The following is a 19,390-nucleotide window of genomic DNA, read 5'->3' as shown; positions in this document are numbered from 1 at the left end:
GTGACCCCTCAGGGTGTAGAAGGGTCGGGAGTTCGGAGTTTGGACAAGGGTACACATCCAGAAAATCTGAATTTCATACTTTCAAATGTATTTCATGGCTTTGTCATTGGTACTGGAAATTTAAATAAACTGACCTTTTTTTGTTTTAATACTGCATAGCTAAAAGAATGTTCCAGGATACCTGGACTGAAAAAAAACTAGTCCTTCACCCTCTATGTCGGTTTGTAAATAAAGGACTATGGCCTCTTGTAAATGAGCACATTTTCCTGTCTTGATTACGCTTCATACCTCTTCAAAATAAAAACAGGATTCTGAGAGAACGTTTTTGTGGTCTGATGAAGGCAAATGTATCTAGTAACCTTTACTTAAACACAACAGTGTAAAATCTAACTTCAAGATACTGAATGACAATATAATCATTCAGTTAATTTGCCTTAAATGTATAATTGAATAATAGCTCTTCCTGGCATTTTCTCTTTTTTTCCTCCCCTTTTAATTTGTACTCTAGTCCGATGTGCGTTGCGTGTCTGTTTGTCAGTGCAGGTATCTAAGATACCAGGACACAGGATTCCGTTTAGATTATACAGAAAGGAAAGTTTGTTTGGACGCGAGCGGGAGGACAGGAGGAGACTGGCTGTAAACCGGAATGCTTGGTCGGTATGAGGCATTTAAGCTGCTTGTTTGCTTGTTTCCCTACACCTGGCTCAGCGAGTGGTAGTCTCTTATCGGCCAGGAAGTCACTTCGTACAACGACAAAATCCAGGGGGGGGGGGGCGGGGGGGTGGTGTTAGGGACTGTCTTAAAGCCTCCCCAGGCGAGAGGATGGGGGGGGGGGGGGTGGAGGTGGTCGGTACAGGGATTGTTTAAAAGCCTTCCCAGCCCGAGAGGATGGGGGGGCGGGGCAGCGGGGGGCCGCGGGTATAGGGGGAGCGAGGGGGACACGTAAGTGAACAGGCCGTCTGACGAACACCAGACTCCGCCATGTTCCCTTCCCATCGCTCCTCGGGTGCACGCGGAGGAAACCATTTCACTCGCGCTCTTCCGCGCGACTCGACAGACAGAGCTGTCCTGTCCCGTCTCTAACGCTGGGCGAGACGCGGGGCCAAGTCCTCCTCCTCCTCCTGCCCCGAAAATAAATCACCTGCAGCTGACACCTCGTCTGACTCCCCGCCCCCCCCCCACCCCCCCGCTGGATTCAGCACGGCTCATAAACGCGCTGAATGAAAACCGCTTTCACTGCCACACGATTCAAATCGTGAAATATGTAAGAGTCTGATTTCATCTTCTGTAACACATCGCTTCCTGTGGAAACGCAGCTGTCTCGGAACAAATCCCACATCCGTCCTGACAAAGCCACCGGGTGCATCTGTGTCATACATGAATCCCACAACGTGAGAACAATGATCAATTAAACTGTCCCCGAAAGGGTACGATAGTGGGTATATTTGCATTTAGTCATAAAATAAGGAACAATTATAATATTAGTTTTAACATTGACATTCCTATTTTATGTATTAACAAAAGTGAAACAGGAATGGACAAATTGCAGATTAAATATTTGTATCTCAAACAGAGGATGATGATTGTCACAGTTACTCCGACACCTCTCTCATTTACTTGAGTGGACAGTGACAATGGGCCAATAACGTTAATAACAGATCAAACAAAGCAGAAACTCAAATACATAGTTGAACAGGTGGAGACAACGTAGTATAAAAGAGTAACGTTTGGAGATTGGGGCTGTCTTTCTCCACGAGGAGCCATGTTTCCAGCATCAACCTAATTACTCTTCAACATGCTTTTTCTTTTTAACATATTTTCCTGTTTGGCACTGTTAAGAAAAGAAAAGAAATAATCAAATAAATAGGAAAAAAGAACATATTTTCATGAAATGGACTGCAATAAATAACAATAAGTTAATTAAACCTTAATAAATATCTTTTTTATATATATTTTATGCATTTAGGAATCTGAATAGATGCATTTGCACCAGAGTCCGTGTATTGGCCTTTTGGGAGTCATTCGTGAAGTGAGCCAAGCTTTCTTTCGGAAAACATTTGTAAACTTTGCGATCATTTACAAGCAGCGACAGTGGGCTGTACCTGGCCGGACTTAAATACTTGTATCTGGAGCAGCTGAATTTAAAGACCAGGAAGCGTTTGCAAAACCCAGGCCTCCCCCCCATCCTCAGGACCTGAGTGAAGAGCAACTGAGGAACCTCCGCAATCCCACAATTCCTTTCCCGAAGAGCCCAGCATCGCCAACTCCAAATGTGCAGGGAGCTGGCGTGACCTTCCGTGTAACAGTAAATAGAACGTCTGTTGATTTTACGGTCTTGCTTGCAGGACGCGCTGTCGGCACGGTATTTCTACTGAGCGTGAGGAAACATTTGTCGGTAAACAAGGAGGTTTTGGAAAAGTTCACTGCGGGACTTGAGAAAGAGCAACCCTCTCGACGGAAAGGAGGTAAACTGACCTTCGGGAGAGGGGACAGGATAAGGAATTACTGCGCGACTTCCCCCAGTAAAGCAGTTCCGCTCCGATCGTGAGCAAAGTCTCGTTTCTGTCGCATCGGGGCTAAGAAAGGGGGCGCCCCCCCCCCTCGTCGTTCATCCTTAGTGACCCCGCGACCCTCTAAGCGTCTCGGCCTTGGTCCTGTTCCTCGGTGGTGGTGGTGGTGGGGGGGTCAGTGACTCCTCCCCCCCCCCTCACAGCGAGCCGTTTGGGGCTGGGGGAGTGCGTTCCCCGCTCCGCCGCATGTTCCCCCGTCCCCACCCCCCCCCCTCTCTGCCCGCCCATCTCTTTCACGTCCTGCCGGACAGGAAGTCACACGCAGCCGCACCGCTTGGCGGAATGCCTCTTCAGGGTGTGATACTCCGTCAAACTGTCGTCCAGGAAGGAGAGGTCGTCGTCGAAGGCGGTGGGGCGGCAGCAGGCCCGGGCCGGGGGGGGGTCCTGCTCCAGCTTCTTGTTGTGCGTCAGGTTGTTCAGTATCTTGTCGTAGTTGGTCTCCGAGTTCACGCAGGGCCCACTGCAGTACCTGAAGATCATCTCCTCTTTGGTCCGGTACCCCAGACCCAGGTCCGTCACGTTCAGGTGGACCTGCTTGAGCACGCAGCCGCGGTTCCGGCCCCGCCCCCCCCCTTTTCCTCCGCGGCCCCGCCCCTTCTTGTCCTCCCTGCCTCCCCGATTGGCCGGGGACCTCTGTCGGTCCCGCCCCCTCCTGCCCCGCCCACCGCCGCCGCCCTTCTCGGGGGACCTGCGCAGCCTCCGAATGGTGGCCTGGATGAGCTCCATCACCTCCTCGTACTCCTCCGGGAACGGCCCGTTGGTTTCGTCTGCGGGACGGAAGGGGTGAGAGGGGAAAGGAGTCGTTAGTTCGTTAGTGACGGCGCTCCCAGACCGCCGGCCACGCCACACAACTCTGAAGAGTTAGGGTCTGCTGAAGGGAGGGGGAAAAAAAGGACATTTATAAAAAAGCGACTCGTGGAAAGAAACGCTGTACAACTGTAACGCCAGTCCACACTGCAGCGCCTCCTGCAGACGGCTCAGAGACCCGAGGGAGTCCGTCTGACATCTCCTGAGTCACACAATGACTCCTTTAAGGGGACCGATCCTTCGAGGGCGAGTCAGAAGACCCCGTTGACCGCTCCACAGGACGTGGGAGGCTTCTATACAAAGGTCACGGCCCGTTTGAAGCGTTTACAACTTGAGGACGACATTTGCACCCGTCCTGCTGGCGCACACGATGACAGCAGGGCCAGTTAACGCCGAGCGTGAGCTGTGATTCAGAGTCATATGCGTGAGCCACTTCAGATCACAGGATGAGGCGGGGGCTACGGAGAGATCGGGGGGCCGGGGGGGGCAATGAGGTCAGCACCTTCAAAAACAATCACTTTGTCAAACCAATCACATCAAATCTATTTTATTTGTATAGTGCTCTTTACAGAAGACTGTAACAGAGACGCTTCACAGAGTAGCAGAGACCAGGCCTGAACCCCCAAATAACAGGCCTGAACCCCCAAATAGCAATCACGCGCTCATCACTCTACTGCTCCCTTGGGGACAGAAAGAAGCGGTGAACTATTGTAAACTCTTTTTTTTACCACTGTATCAAACTATGCATAATGCTTCTGTGTAATCTACCTCTGCAACTGACGTCTTGATATTTAAATTGATATTTAGCATACCAATCTATCGGCAAAAACGCACGTAGCGATGAAGCCTGTGCTTTTTTAGTGTACGCGCGCGCAGTCTGTCTGGCTGCAGTGAAATGGCGGTAGGCCAGCAGTGTTTCCCGGCGGGCGGGGAGGCGAGGGGGGGTGGGGGTCATAACACGAGCCCTCCGCTGGTGGCGTCACTTGTTCCACTGCCAGGTGACAGGTAACGTGACACACCTGCGGCCCGCACTCCACCGGGCCCATTACAACAGTATCAGATGAGCGGAGATGTGTTTATACAGCCTGCTCCTCCGTGACTGACACCGGCCTTTGTGTCCCAACAGCCGGACAGAGGCTCCATTCAACAGGGCCGCGGTAAAAACATCGACACCTCCACGACTCTGGTTTCTGCTCATAGCAGTTACACACACACACACACACGCGCGCACACACAAAAAAAACAGGTGTTAACATCGGGCCTGGAAATGAAACTGACAGACACAGTCTAGGAACGTACAGACAAACACAGGACTGAGACTAACAAATACATAGTGGCGTGTGCAAGCAGTTTTTTTTCCCTCTTTTTTTTGCAGACTGTCTGCCCTGTTAATGTTTTTTTGCCCTCTTCATGGAGACTGAGGGAGAGCAGACAGGGTTACTGACAGAGCCGGTAAATCACAGGTCCGAAAGGACCACGGCGGGGATTCGAACCCGTAGCCACACAGGAGGGGGAGAGGGAGAAGTGCACATACGTTTCCCCCCCACCCCCCACACCCCCCACCCACCCCCACCCCAAGCCAAAAGGTCTTCCATGTACATATTCTCATCCAGCTCAGCGTGTATCCAAAGGTAACGACCACAGACTGAACAGCTTAAACGTACCAGTTTCAAGTATTATTTAAAAAAATCATGTAGGACCAATTGCTATATAGAGGCTATCCTTTACATTCGACAATCTAATTCCTAGCCTTACAGCATAGATGGAGGCACGTGTTATCAACAGGAGGTGCCAAGGCCCACAAAAAGCCAAATGAGTCCTTTCTTCTTAAAAACATCTTGCGACTTTACTACTTCACAAAGACGGTAAAGTGCAAGGTAATTTTAAACAAACGGAGTTTCTCTCCCTAGCAGTGCTAAAACAGCCATAAACACACACTGACAGTTTAATCTGACAGTTAAAATCTTAAAAGCCCTGTGCAGCCATTTTCCTTAGACTCTTGTCTGTTATGGGCTTATTGTAATAAATGGATAAAGGCAGATTTTTTATGATTTTGCTCCCCCCCCCCCCCTCCTTACAATCACAGTTTAGATAAAACAACCTTGAATGGAGAAAAGGTGAAAAGGTATCATTCTATAAAGTGGGACAGGTGGTGAGGCCAACTGTCACCCATGAGCCAAAATTTAATTTGGCTCTGCAAACGAAAATCATGTTTGACGACTAGTGTTTGATTCAAGAAATGTTTCAGTTTTTTTTTTTTTTTTTTGAATAGATAAATAATACATAAAAAAGGTACTTGAGTATTAACTTCACTGGCTCACAAATACGGAACAGATTTTGATATATATGGAACAGCAGTCAACAAAAGCTAATGTGTTTTTAGCCTTCCCTGCAACATTATGCACAGCCAGCCCTGCTATGGAAGGAAACCCATGAAGAAAAACTACTAAAATGCCGTATCTGTGAGTCACTATAAATGCATACTTTGTTATAAATGGGAGGTTTTATTAAATATAGATGGTTAATGTAAACGCCCCAGGCAATGAGAGATTGATACATTCTTGGCAGGGATGTGTACTTCACTCTCTCTGTTTCCTGGCCATTGGTTGCTCTCTGTTAGTGTGTACAGTATGTTATGTCAAGTATATTGAAAAAGACAGGATTTCCTTCAGTGTCCTACCCCTTGACTTATATAGCTGGTCCAAGTTCACACAAGGCTCTTGGTTTGCTTCCATACCTCACTCAAAACTCTGTTTGCTTGCATATTATTTTACTAGTACAATATGCCATGTGACAGAGATTAGTAGCTGTCACGCTGGAAATTAAATAGAAATAGGCTGCTATCATTTGGGCACCGTCGAAGACCTTGACCCCATTCGCGTATTGTAGTTAACACAGTTGAATATTTTTAATTATTTATTTTTGCTTGCTACCCTCAGTTCTTCTCTTGGAAACTGTACTCATGTTTTCTCACCTGTGCAGGTGCACGGCGAGTTAAGCAGCAGCACACTCAGTGTCAAAGGTGAAACGATATCAAATGGTTTAAAATTAATTTTTCAAAATGTTACACAGGCTCCAGACCCACAGCCACCGGAAGTATATTTTCCTTGTGGAAAAGATTATAGGATTAAGAGAATCTAGATCAGATCTGTGAAATAGGCCTGCCTCCAATTAGAGTAAATGGTGAAAACCAAAACAAAGGTTTAAAATTTAAACAATTGAGTAATTCTAAATGTTTCACTTACAGTGCTCTTCTGTTGAGGATTCCTGCAGAGTGCCGGATTCAGCTGCGGAGTTGGATTCCGGCTCAGACTCGGGTTTATCCAGTGGTAGCGACGGAACATCACCGAGCTGCCCCGGGAAGCTGGAGGTTTGTGCGGACTGAAGATTTCGGGACAGCGGGTTCGTGGAGGCGGTGCTCAGCAGCAAGAAACACATGGCCAGAACGTCCCATAACTTCATTTTAGATTCAGTCCCTATGAAGGAACCTATAACAAGGCACGGGAAATGTAATTATATAAAATAGCATCACATCACTACATCAACCGCTTTCGGGGGCCTGCCACAGTTATGCTACATTACGCTTAGACGCAGTGGGTACCAGTGGATTCTACATGAAAACATATAAAGTCTGAAATCGGGATATAGTCAAGATACAGTCAACATCTTGCACAGTGTATTTTGAACTATTTTTAGCGTCTCAACTTTCGGCCATAGCCTACAGTTATACAATTGTGCCAGTTTACATCACAGAATTCTCTCGGTCGAGTTGCGCCGTACCAAAGTTATAAAGAGATGCTTATACAATAGGGGAGGACTGTCTGCTTCGGCCTTCTACCCAATATTGTAGCCCAAAATACCTAGAAGCTATTAAAAGCATTGCTATTGGTTATGCATTGGGCTGTTTAGGCGCATGTCATTTGGTTTTGGATAATAACGCTTTATAATGGTTGTTTAATTAGAAGAAGAAGAAAAAACAATAGGCCTGTTTGTTTAGACGTTTCTGCAATTAATTCTGTAACAATAACATTTCACAAATCGAGGTAACAAATAGCTGACAAACACTTCGCCATATAGCAATAACCGGTTACTCTGCTATATTCGGTAAATATTATTCTCATTCTACACATGTATTCTGTTCGAAGTTTAAAGGCGCACGTAAGCGCGAGCCAAGTTTTCAAATCCAGTGAAGAGAAACCATGCGGGTTATGAGACCGAGGGTATGCTGAGCGGGATTAATCCCAGCCAGATGGTGTTTCTCAAATACCCGAACACCCCCGAAAATTCTTAATAAACGTATAAAACTCGACTAAATAAACTCCTTTGGGCAAAATAAGCCAACTAAGAATTTTTTATTCGCGTATTTATGGGAAATAAGAGTCAGACTAAGCGCGAGTGCGATATGAACGCTGATCAGTGGTTTCCGAATCTGTTTTCACAAGATTATTTTATCCTGAAGCGCTTTCGTTTATTGGTCTAATCAGAGTAGATGGCAAAAATGGTAAAAAGTCACTAAAACAAACGTAAAACAAAAGCTGGTGTTTTCAAACATATTCGTTTGCAACGATGCATTATGACAAATCCCATATATATATATAGTGTGTCAGAAATGACGTTGCGCACAAAGACTACCAAATATGTAGACCGAATTTAGCACATAAACAACATGAGTCACTGAACAACCCTTCGACTGTTGCAAAAGAAAATTCAGATGCATTTAATTGTTATGTAATTCGACTTTGACCTACAGAAATATAACTACTGATTAAAACGCATAGTATAACTCACCTTAAATCGGGTCCATGCAGACCTGCAGTCAATGTGTAAAACAAGCAGAATACAGGTCGATGCATTTAATTCCCCAAGGTCTATCGATCGAAAAATGTATCCTGAGACAATGGGCAATATTTGTGATCAGCAATCAATTTGAAGAGAGACTTCCATGCGTTTGAACAACACACGCGTATGTGTCCGTACCAATACGAGGGAAATGAAAATTTGCTCATTTGACAGATCGCATCGACAACCTTGTTTCCTCATTCCCCTCTCGCAGTTCAAAGAAACCACCCCACGCGTCGGGTTCACCGGTACACTGGGGGCGATTGGTCAGTGGTGCGACTGAACAACTCTTCTGGAGCTCAGTTGCAAATTAATTGGATGTTGAGATACGCGGCGGAAATCTGCGCGAGACACAACATCGGCAACTGCAGGGGAGTCGAATGAAGACATCAGAAACGCGAGCCAGACTTCAGAGTTCCGCGTCTTCTCAAAAGAAAAAAAGAAGAAGAAAAAAACGAAAAAGAATGCAGAGCGATTGCGGTGCCAAAGGTTTTGTCCTCTTGAAAAACGAGTACAATTAGATCCAAACGTGAATTATGTCAGGCTTTTCACAGGAAAAGGGTGCATTCCACAATCCAAATGGAGAAAGCAAAACTTGATTGTATCTCCCGACGAACAGCAACGCGTAAAAACCCAATTTTAAAATGTGCACTTTCGATGTTTTCCTTCCAGTGCGCCGATATCAGAAACGGGGCATGTCTGAGCGAGGTCCACAGTGGCTGAGCAGACGCAGGTTTTGGAGACTCGTAATAGTACAGATGTGTAGCTGCCTGCGCTTCCCTGCCGGGGGATGCTGCTGGGTGAGATAGATTTATAGTTCTGAGCTTGCTGACGTCTCTTAGTCCGTCCTCTTGCCTTCGCTTCCTTTTTTTTATATCCCTATTGCCAAGGGCCCGTCAAAAACAACTTCAGACCATACCTCCGCGACCCACCCGTTGGCTCTCCGGTTGAAGGACGGCGATATTGGGATGTCTTGGGCTTAATGTCAGTCTCCTTCCATGGCCTTTTATTCGATGCCAAGCAATGCGGAAGGCGGTTTAGAGGAGTTGGCTGTCTTTCGGTAGATGCGTGTGTATTTTGATCTCTCCCACGCTCGAGGCAATGTTGATGCCACAAGGTGTCGGATTCCGACTGGATGCTCTCAACTCCAACTGGGGGTGGATTATTTACTACAAATAGTACACAACTGGCTCGCGACCAACATTCATTCATGCGACGTGTATTATTTTACGCCGTTGATAGCGAAATGTAATGAATTGAAAGGCGAAATCAAGTTTGTTGCAATATTAATAATAGGCCATATGTCGCTATATTTGGCACAACAGCTTAGGTTCTCCAAACGGTAACTCAGCAAAAGGAAATTCGTAAAACACCACAAATGATTTTCGAAAAGGTAAACCTAAACATTGGGCGACTAATACTAGATTCTCTTGGTTATTTCCCATGGAAAACACACAGATTAACTCAGTATGTTTAAAGAATGTATAGACTATAGCCTACAATTTATTATAGAAGTGACTGTAATTTAAATAACAGTTGTGACAGGCCATATAATTCAATATTACTTTTTGGAATAAGGCTAAAAAGTGAAATGTCAAGTGTTAATTCAACTCTAACAGAGTGCACATGAGTCCAATAGGGACCATATGTACTCTGCAAGAGTTGATAGGCCTATAACGCTAAACATTTTACCGTGTAGTCATCTAGGAACAGTATGTCTCTTAATTTTTCTTTTTGAAAATGTCTGTTATGAGAAACTACACAGTATATATTTTGTTTATAAATGACATGTAAAATATGTATTCTATGTAAAATATGCATTATATTTGTGTATGTGGAGCAGGTGTTATGCAAAGTGTCATATAATGGCAGGGGGGCTGAGGCAGGAAGGTTTTGGTTTTGGCACTTGGGTTAAGAACTGTGGAATTAAGCAACCTCTTGTTCCCAGCAAAGTGAATCGCCTGGGCTGCATCTTGCTTTGGTAACTGCAAAGACAGATTTTTAAATTGTTTATAGCTGATCTAAGATACTTTAGCTGCAGGCATTTTCTCTGTGAAAAGGAGTCCCTCTGTTGGATGAAGCACACACCCCTGTTCATAAACACCCTGCAACCTGCTGGAACATATTTCCTTTATTTGCTTAAACAAATTGCCAATGCACTTTTGATCAGCAGTGAGATTGCTTGATAGGTGGCCCTGTATATTGTTAAAAGAAGCAAGTGGGTTGTTCTGTTACTTTTCAGTGAGTTTGCCAAGTTTTGATGGCCTTGCAGACTTCAAAGCATCTTTAGACATTTAAATAGACACTTGTATATGTTTTGTGTGTGTGTGTGTGTGTGTGTGTGTTAATCAATGCAACATATTTATATTACGGATTATATGGGCTAGATATGCAGACAATAAACAGAGAAATGAGCCAATTTACATTATGTAATCATACCTTTATAGACTATAGACAATATAGATGCATTTTTACAGTTACTCTATTTGACGTTCTCTGTTTCATACAATGCGCATTAACCGTTCAATACATGTCGTTTATGTGATCTTTAAAATAAAGGGAAACGGAAAGCCATTGCACCTGATCACGGTACTTCCGTTTCGCTGCCAGTTTCTCCGCCTCCGGTGAAAGGCCAAAACGATTGGACAGCCGGATTAATGCAATCGCATGGTGGGGAAAACTCAAGTACTGGTTTCCGACGGGAATTCTCGTTGTACGATGTCTCTGCATTTCCCAGGTACTGTACCTGTCATTATTTAAAAACCTGCCCTCCAAAGGGGCTTCAAAATGTCAAGTTGCCCCTCGTAGGAGGGCGTAGTGTGTGACGAGAGTAGCGCCATTGCCCCGTGGCAATTGGCAAATATGGTTGGATGACATTTAATTGATCTCATTCCATAACAAAGTCCGATCTCTCGCGTTTCCACTGAGATATGCGTGTGGGGTTAAATATAATTGCGGCTGTCACGGCTGGCGGCGTGCCCAGATTGCTTTCTCTGATTATGAGCTTCTGCTTCTTTCGTTTCTCTTGTTTTTTTGGCCCTCTGTGTCTCCCGCTCCGTCTTGCAGAGATTTCGCTTGGGCATTTTTTTGGGTCGGGGGGGGGGGGGGGGGGGGTTAGGGGGTAGGGGAGGGCGTGGCGCTAGGCAAAGTTTGACCTGAAGAATCGAGGGTTACCGTTTTTTGCGGTATTTAGGGCTCGTGCAACATCAGACTGACTAATTAATGGGCGATAAATCACTGGGTAGGTAACCTCGTGTCAAAAATAACTCAACAGATAAATTGCACGTCTTCATCGCACACATTAGGGGTTGTTACTGTTTGATGTGCTTGTTGTTACTTCGGTGTATTAATTTGCCAATTTCATGTTTCTAGGGAGGCACTAAATAATTTTTTTTCTTTATTTCTGTCAATCACGGAGAGAAGACTGATAGAACAGCGTCTGTGATGTTGTCAGGTTAGAACCATATGAGATTCACGCGTTTAACTGTGCTGACCGTCGGGGGCTTATTTTAAAAATATTTCCCTCATTTCAAAAACTTTGTTTAGAAGGATTATGAAATAGTGCTGTAATGTTATTAAACTCCCGGTTTAGTGCATTTCAGCTGCTATCTCGTGCGCGGTGATATTCAGCGTTTCATGTGCGGGACACGAGGTGAACCTCATCCGCAGCCATTAGAGCGCTTCAGATAAGATAATTGCTTTGACTACGATAAACACGCCGCAGAATTAGAGCTCAACATTATGGCCGTAGCAATGATAGCCTTGACAGAGTGAGGCCTAAGTGGCTGATTATTATTATTATTATTATTATTTTTACAAAGGAACAGAGAGAAAGGACGTTCTGAAGCAGGAAACGCGTTACGTGCTAGATATGAACGTAAATAAACGGGGAAATGTTTGACTCTAAATCTCGGTTAAAATGTCTCGCTCGGGAGGACGTGGAGAGCGTTAATTAGTAAGCCGGGGACTTTGTCATCGACGTAGCACCGGGTGAGAGACTCGTCTGTGTCATTACCTGTTTCTTCCAGACGGAGATCAGAGCAAAGATCATAGTGCCACTGTAGCCAGGGACTGTGCATGTGATCGTGCGCGTGCCACAGCTCCGCCAGACCGCCGCGGCTGTACTCCCCACCCATCTCGTAAAAAAAGAAAATGGGTCATTGATCACTGAAATTGCAATGCCATGTCGATTCCTATTTTGATTCCCTTCCTTCTTTAACCGTTCATTTCGGAAGTGCAGAGTCCTCTTCTGTCAGTTCGTGAGGACGCGACCCGTCCTCAGAAGCAGAGGGGCTGTTGCTTTTAAACCTGCCGGCTGAGCTGCTTATAGCTGCAGCGTCTTGGAGGCACAAGAACCATCTTCAGAAAAAAAAGGTTCCAGTTAGACATGGGTAGTTCAGACGGCATGGAGGCACTTTCTCTGCATTGTGGAAGGAGTCCAGGACACGCCAGAGTCCGGTCACAGTTTTCATTCATCAGCGTTTCTAAATGACATCGTGAACCGTGAACCGTGCAGAAAACTAGGAAGCAGATTTCTTTGAGCCATAAAACAATAGATAGTGAAATGGGGAAAGGTCTCAAAAATTTTTTTTAATGAAACTTGAAACCTGGTGTAAGTTCAGTAGTCTTTCACTAAGAGACATTTTTCAGCTGTTCTGCAGGGAGGTGAAGTCCATAAATTTAGATTAGGGAGTAGTTTATACATTAGCTCTGAAGCTCCCATCAACGCCTCTGTGAATCCTTGTACAGTGTGGTATTTCCCCTTTTGGATCCCGTCTCTCGTTCCTCTGCCCTCGTTGTGCACTTTCGTGGTTTCGTCTGTTTTCCAGGCGGCCCAGCTCTTCCAGAAACATCCGCGCCATTTCAGCGTTCGAGGATTCCTGCTCAGAGGGCCCTGAATTTGAGAAGTGCCGATTGGCGCAGTATTGGTGTACTGGTGCTAACGAAGCCCGATAGCATTTCAAATGGTCTTGAAACTCCACCAGAAAAAATGGTTGAAGGAAGAAAAGGTGGTTTGCAATAAAAATTCTACGTGACACCAGTTGTAGATTTGCCCGTGGTACCTTCATCCTAACCCTACCGTGTCTGTAGCCTTTCAGAGGGAGGACAGTGCTTGACTGGCAGACACTTTTATCCAGAGCAACTTGCACTGCAAGTGTGAATATAAGGGATTGAAGTACAGTAATTCCCCAGAGGTGGAGACTACGGTTACAAGAGAGACAGCAAGTGCAAGTACAGACTTGATTGACAGCTTGTCAACTACCCTATTCAACAGTAAACTAAGTTGTACAAACGAGTGTTGAGCTGCATTACATGAGCAACGGCAAAGACTCCCAAGCTGTAAGATAGAAGTCACACACAATCAGCGGTTAGTTTGAGTTGAGGTGCCGTGGTACAGTTTAAAATGGTGGGTCTTCAGTGACTACCTGACTACCTGGGTGGCTGCTAGGAGACCAGGTAATCACCAATGAACTGTTTCTAATGACATCATACCCACACGGTACCAATAACATCAAACCAGAAAGTTTTAAACTGGCTTCTCATTAACCGATCATGTTTACAATGCTCTGAATTTTTTTACAGTTTAATTGGTCAGGATCACTCCTACACAACATGCCTGCCGGCAAAAGACTCATAGGGCAGGAAAGAAATAATGCTTGTTGAGAACCTTCATTACACCTTCAACTCATTAAAGAGTTACTACCAATCCATGTAGACCAGACCTGTTGAAGAAACACCCCAGTGGATTTGGGAGTCTTTGTGTCAGTGTGAGTCGATTGTGTCTCTTGCGATTGATAGTTTGCTCATGTAAACCCCGAGAGGGTCAGAATTGCTCGATGGTTACCCCTCATCAGATGGGACAGATTTGCTAAAGTAAATACATTCAAGACAGGAAGTCAATAGTCTTCATGTTTCATGAAATGTTACAGTTGACATCTTTTGACAAATCCAAAAAAAAAAACAAAAAAAACTTTGAACTTGAGGAACACGCTCATGCAATTATGTTCTATCTTCTCATCTCCTCAGTACCATACTAGTTTTTCACATTTAAATGCAGGTTTTGTGTCATAAAAATTGCTATTTGTATTTTTGGTGTAATATCAGTGCTATTCCAATCTATGGCTTTAACATTTAGCCCTAGCTGGTGACTGGGTCCCACCATGACCTATCAGTGTCACGCTGGTGCAGTCACAGTGGAGAGGGAAATCACAAAACACGACTTTGTCTGAAGTCCTTCTATTTTTGGGTTTGTTTTTTGGTCACTTGCATTTGTCAGCAGCCTAATCAATGTGGCTTCAGTGCGGACGTGGGCGGCTTGTTACTCCTTTTAGTTATTTGGAAAGGACACGTGCCCGTTACTCAGTCCGACCCCCCAGCTTTCTGCTCACGTCAGATTTTCCTGCCGATGCTTACTCCCCCATTCAGCAGCGCCACGCGCCTGAGTCATTGTTATTTATTTCATTACATAATTATGAGTCTGTGCCTCATTCATTATTCATGTTTGGCTCCGCCTCTTTTGTCTTTTTGTTTGGATGTGCGCATCCACTGGTAGGGGGGTGTCACAACAGGAGGCTGTGCTTGGCTGGTGTCTTCAAAATGGGGGATTTGTCTTGTGTGTTTTCTGTTAGTATATCCACAGCGTATACCTAGGGCGGTTCATAGAGAAATTGAGCCCCTCCTTACAAATTTGTGTTGGTGGTTGTGCTCGAAGTAGCTTCTATGTCTTTTTTTTTGCTTGTATGCGTGCTGGGAAATTATAGTTCAATATAATAAACTATGTCACATATCCCAGGGTTTGCACAAACAGTTCCACTGACAATGAAGCCAAACAGATTTCAAATTTCGCAGGCATCAGAAGACAATGGGATAGAATTTGCATACCAGTTATTCAAATCATAAACCAAAACAGACCCTCTGGCGATATAGTCAAAATAGTCCAAACATAAACAGCGTGTTACTGTGTGCTTTTGGCTAAGTTCCTGGGGAAACTCGGGCTGTTCCCTGTTGAACTGTGACGTACAGTGTAGAGGGACAGAGATCCTTGCTGTTCTTCAGCTCCTGTTCTGTCTGGCTGTGAATCCTTAGAACAGCTGAAGGAGGGTGCCATCTCCATATCCTGTCCAGGGTCATTGCAGACTCAGTGTATAAACAAAACAAAACTACCAAAAAACACTCTTGCATTGTAGGCACTACCACTCCTATAAGTGTGCTGTGGGGGGAAACTGTGTGTGTGCGCGTGTGTGCGCGTGTGTGCGCGTGTGTGCGCGTGTGTGCGCGTGTGTGCGCGTGTGCGCGTGTGTGCGCGTGTGTGCGTGTGTGCGTGCGTGCGTGCGTGCGTGCGTGCGTGCGTGCGTGCGTGCGTGCGTGCGTGCGTGCGTGCGTGCGTGGGTGGATCAAAAGAATGTCAGTAATGACATCCATGAAAGGCCAATGGACAACATTTTCTGATCAATCTATTAGAATTTGACATTTGCCAATAACTATTCCAATCCGTGTTTAAAAAAGGAAGGAAATAAAAGCATATCCATTAAAACATGTCTGGCCTATTTATTAAATGCATTGTCTAACATCTTCAGATAGACAGGAATTAACATTTGTCTTTCAATGTTTAGTATAGGAAACAGAATAATGAATGAATCCACATTTTTGTCAGTAGAGTTTCCAGAAGATGCTGAGACAAAAGCTTGTCTGTGTAATGTCATTCACCCGAAGAATCAAGGGTTTCCCTTTTTTGGGAAATGTCGACAGTTTTGAAGAGAAGGACTCCCTTTAATGCACAGTACAGCCCTTCGTGCCCCAGTCTGACCCCTTTTACCCCAAACAAGAACTCAATTATTTTGAGAGCAGATGATCCACTGTGCAGCCTTTGTGTATATCTCATGTCACTTTTGCCTTTCGTATGGCATAGCGACAGACTGAGGTCTGGTTTTTTTTTTCTTTACTTATGTTAGATCCACGATTTGAGATTCCCAAATGGTTTTTATCAGAGCTGTGCTGAAGCTTCTGCCATTTCACAGCGTCTTCGTGCACAGTCAGGGTGTTTACTGTAGATATAAAGCAGGGGTAACCAACCCTGTTCCTGGAGATCTACCATCCTGTAGGTTTTCAGTACAACCCTAACAAGGCACACCTCATTCACACCCCCTCCTGGACCAAGTTGATTGGAGGTTGAATGAGGAATCTGGGAATTGGACAAGCAAAAAACTGAAATAAACCAGTCAAAACAGACTGAAACAGTCTGATCATGACCTAGAGAATATTCTTTGACCCTATCCCTTAAATCCATTCCCCTTAGTAATACTTAATACACGTGTACGTTGATCTTTGTGTCATCATTGTAATCACCGTATTCTATTGCACCTGATGTCATACCTTTTTGAATGTGCAAATATTTTTTTCATTTTGACCCTCCCCTAAGATTTTTTATTTTTTTATTTTTTTTACAGCTGAGTGGGGTTTCCCCTCCTTTGGCTCCATATAAAATGTTTATGGTTCATAACTGCATAAATCATGCAGGAAAATCATGACAGACTTTATTGCTACCAATTGTTTTATTGCCGTGGAGAAAGTCACAGCAACCGAGAAAATGGATAAATATGGATAACAAGTTAAATGATCCTAAATATTTAAACTGAATTTGGCGTAAGTATATGTTAATTATCATATCTGCTTAATTAGTGGAAATTATTACGTCATCATGGTAGATGTCTGGGGTGATGCAATTGGTAGAATTGTTGGACATTGTTTGAGACAGGTTATTTTAGGTCATTAACCTTGAGAAAAAGGCTGTTGACCTCTTGTTGGTGGAGAACTGAAGTACCTGGGAGAAATCAAGTCGCCCTATTGATGGCAAATTGGTGGCCCTAGTCATGTGTGCGGAGTTTTGAAGGTGTGTGATTCTGTGGTCTGAATCATAGGGTGGAACTAGAGATGTTGGTCTTTGAAGCTAGTGACTAATGCAAGATCTTACTGTGCTTCAACACCACTCACCTAATGGGCGCACTTGTGTTGTTACTTGTACATCTACAACTGCTACTAAAAATATGCTGACAATAAGGAGTAGGCCTCCATGGTTGTTTTTACTAATAGAAGTGGCAGCAATAGCAGCCCTTTCCTGTTATTTTTCACGGACACTTCTGTCAAGGCACGGACGGATGGGTTAATGTGTGCGAGCTACTCTACCCCATAAGGACTTGGTCTACGGCTTGGCGTATTCGTGTCATTGGCACAAAGTGACTGGAGCAAAGTGGAGTCAGTTGATGCAGCTGGGCACCGTTGGACGGCCTCCAGAGCGCTAAATGCTAACAGGAGCCGCACTGTCTGGCAGACCGCACAGGCGATTGAGGAATGGACACGCGGATTTAGAGGGGGCGGGGCGGTGCTGGTGGGGGTGGGGCTCTTGTTTTGCTTTTGTTCTCCGTTTGCAGGTTTGGACGTGACAGACGTGTGCCGCAGAGACAGGTGAGCACGCTTCTCCTCGTGTCCTGGCGTCCCGTCGGCCGGGGCTACCTGTTCTGTCCGCGAACCTGGCTGTGGCTTTCGTTCGCGCGTCTCGCTGGCCTGACGTTGTTTTTGAATTCCTGGCCACGGACCGAAGCGGACGCCCACGGTATGACGGGACCTTCCCGCGCCGACCCCGCGCTCTCTGTCATCATCGTCCCAGCGCCGCGGGTACGGTCCCACCGTCTGTTTTGAATCTGGAATGTCAGCTCAAAAGAATGAGTCAGTCCTGTGACTTTACATGGCTCGCTACGGAGCAACGTATGTGAGCCGCTGGTTAAACAGAACATACCCCAAAGGCTGGCCACGAAGTCTGCCATCCCTGTTGCTTATTTACTTAATTGAGCCGCGCAGCGCTGTTTCAATTACGGTCGTCAGATGGAAACCCTGTTTCTCTGCGTTCTTTCTCGAGAGAAAAACCAGGTATCCCATTAATGGATCAGACTGGGATCTTCTGTGCTTGAACCGATTCTCCTTGAAGGGATAGCTCACTTTTCCAAAGTTTTTTTTGATGCTATTTCAGTTTTGGCGTATGTTTTCGATTGACCCGATACACAGGGAAGGGTATTTCACATATTTACATACGTTTCTGGTGATCTGCGGGCTTTAAAATGGCTGCTACAGGGGCATTTGGGAGTTTGTGGTCTTCAGAAAGAAAATACACTACAAGAAAAGTAACTCCAAAGTAGCAAACACAGGGATGTTATGCCTCCAGAGGTTGTGTGAGTGTACATTACCTGATTGCTCTTCAAAACGTTGCATTAAACATGTTTTCAGTTGTAACTGTTCCCTATGGTCCTGAAGGAATATTTGTGGTGTAGTTTCCTACACTTCTGCATCAGAGACGAGACCTCAAAAACAACAACAAATCTATAGGAGTTGACAGCACTTGCGTTGAGAAATCTGCGCGTTTAAAACACAAGGCCTTGAGAACTTCTGTGTTTTGGCTGATCTCACCCGTTTTTGACGCTGTGATAGTTATTTAAAAAACAGACATGTAATGCAGTTGAACTGAGTGCTAATGTTAAATGCCAATGGGTCTTTGTCCCATATTTCCAGTCTTGTGAGCAATGTACCAAATTCAGGTTTGTATACCATGGTTACTGTCAGCCACAAACACAATTTGATAAATAATCAGATAGATAGAAAATCACAACATTACGCATACCATTGTCCCTCATGTCCCATGGTCAGCAGTATGAGCATGTAAAAGTTGAGAACAAATGTTTGTGGAAGTTAATAACAAATGTTTGTGAAAGTTAGAAACAAATGTTTGTTGAAGTTAAGAACAAATGTTTGTGAAAGTTAATAACAAATGTTTGTGAAAGTTAGAAACAAATGCTTGTTTAAGTTAAGAACAAATGTAGATTGAATCCCAGAATGAATGCCTGAGATGTTTTCAGCAGTGTGTTAGTAAAATATTTGGCCAATTCCCATGTGAGTCAAGTACAAGAAGGGGTATACTGTATATCTTGTGTAAAATGCCAAGCCTAAAAAGTATTTTTCAGTGCTTTCTCCTGCCCAGGCACGCTCTTACATCATTAGTTCACTCTGTGAAATAAACATTTTACTTCACCATTAAGTGTGCCAGTTCTGAATTTATAGTATTCAGCGAGAGTTGCCATTATAATTCTATTAGGATCTCTTCCAGCCAGAATAACAAATGCTCGAGT

The 19,390-nt window shown here is 44.7% G+C and overlaps 1 protein-coding gene and 1 long non-coding RNA gene across 2 annotated transcripts; one reads left to right on the top strand and one right to left on the bottom strand.

Annotated features, from left to right (window-relative positions):
- Window positions 1-2,818: 2,818 nt before the first annotated feature.
- On the bottom strand, window positions 2,819-9,081 carry LOC118206845 (glial cell line-derived neurotrophic factor). Its single transcript, XM_035379966.1, has 3 exons — window positions 8,166-9,081; window positions 6,623-6,865; window positions 2,819-3,337 (listed from the first exon to the last, which is right to left on the bottom strand). Exons 2-3 carry the CDS (start codon window positions 6,837-6,839, stop codon window positions 2,826-2,828), a joined length of 729 nt encoding a protein of 242 aa, XP_035235857.1. The 5' UTR covers window positions 6,840-6,865; window positions 8,166-9,081; the 3' UTR covers window positions 2,819-2,825.
- Window positions 9,082-12,100: 3,019 nt separating this feature from the next.
- On the top strand, window positions 12,101-13,257 carry LOC118207120. Its single transcript, XR_004761311.1, has 2 exons — window positions 12,101-12,206; window positions 13,046-13,257. It is a non-coding gene; the product is annotated as an uncharacterized LOC118207120 (long non-coding RNA).
- The last annotated feature ends 6,133 nt before the right edge of the window (window positions 13,258-19,390 follow it).

The sequence above is a fragment of the Anguilla anguilla genome, chromosome 10, assembly GCF_013347855.1.
Source record: "Anguilla anguilla isolate fAngAng1 chromosome 10, fAngAng1.pri, whole genome shotgun sequence".
In the NCBI taxonomy this organism is placed as follows: domain Eukaryota; kingdom Metazoa; phylum Chordata; class Actinopteri; order Anguilliformes; family Anguillidae; genus Anguilla; species Anguilla anguilla.
This window is presented reverse-complemented; position numbering and strand designations above follow the sequence as displayed.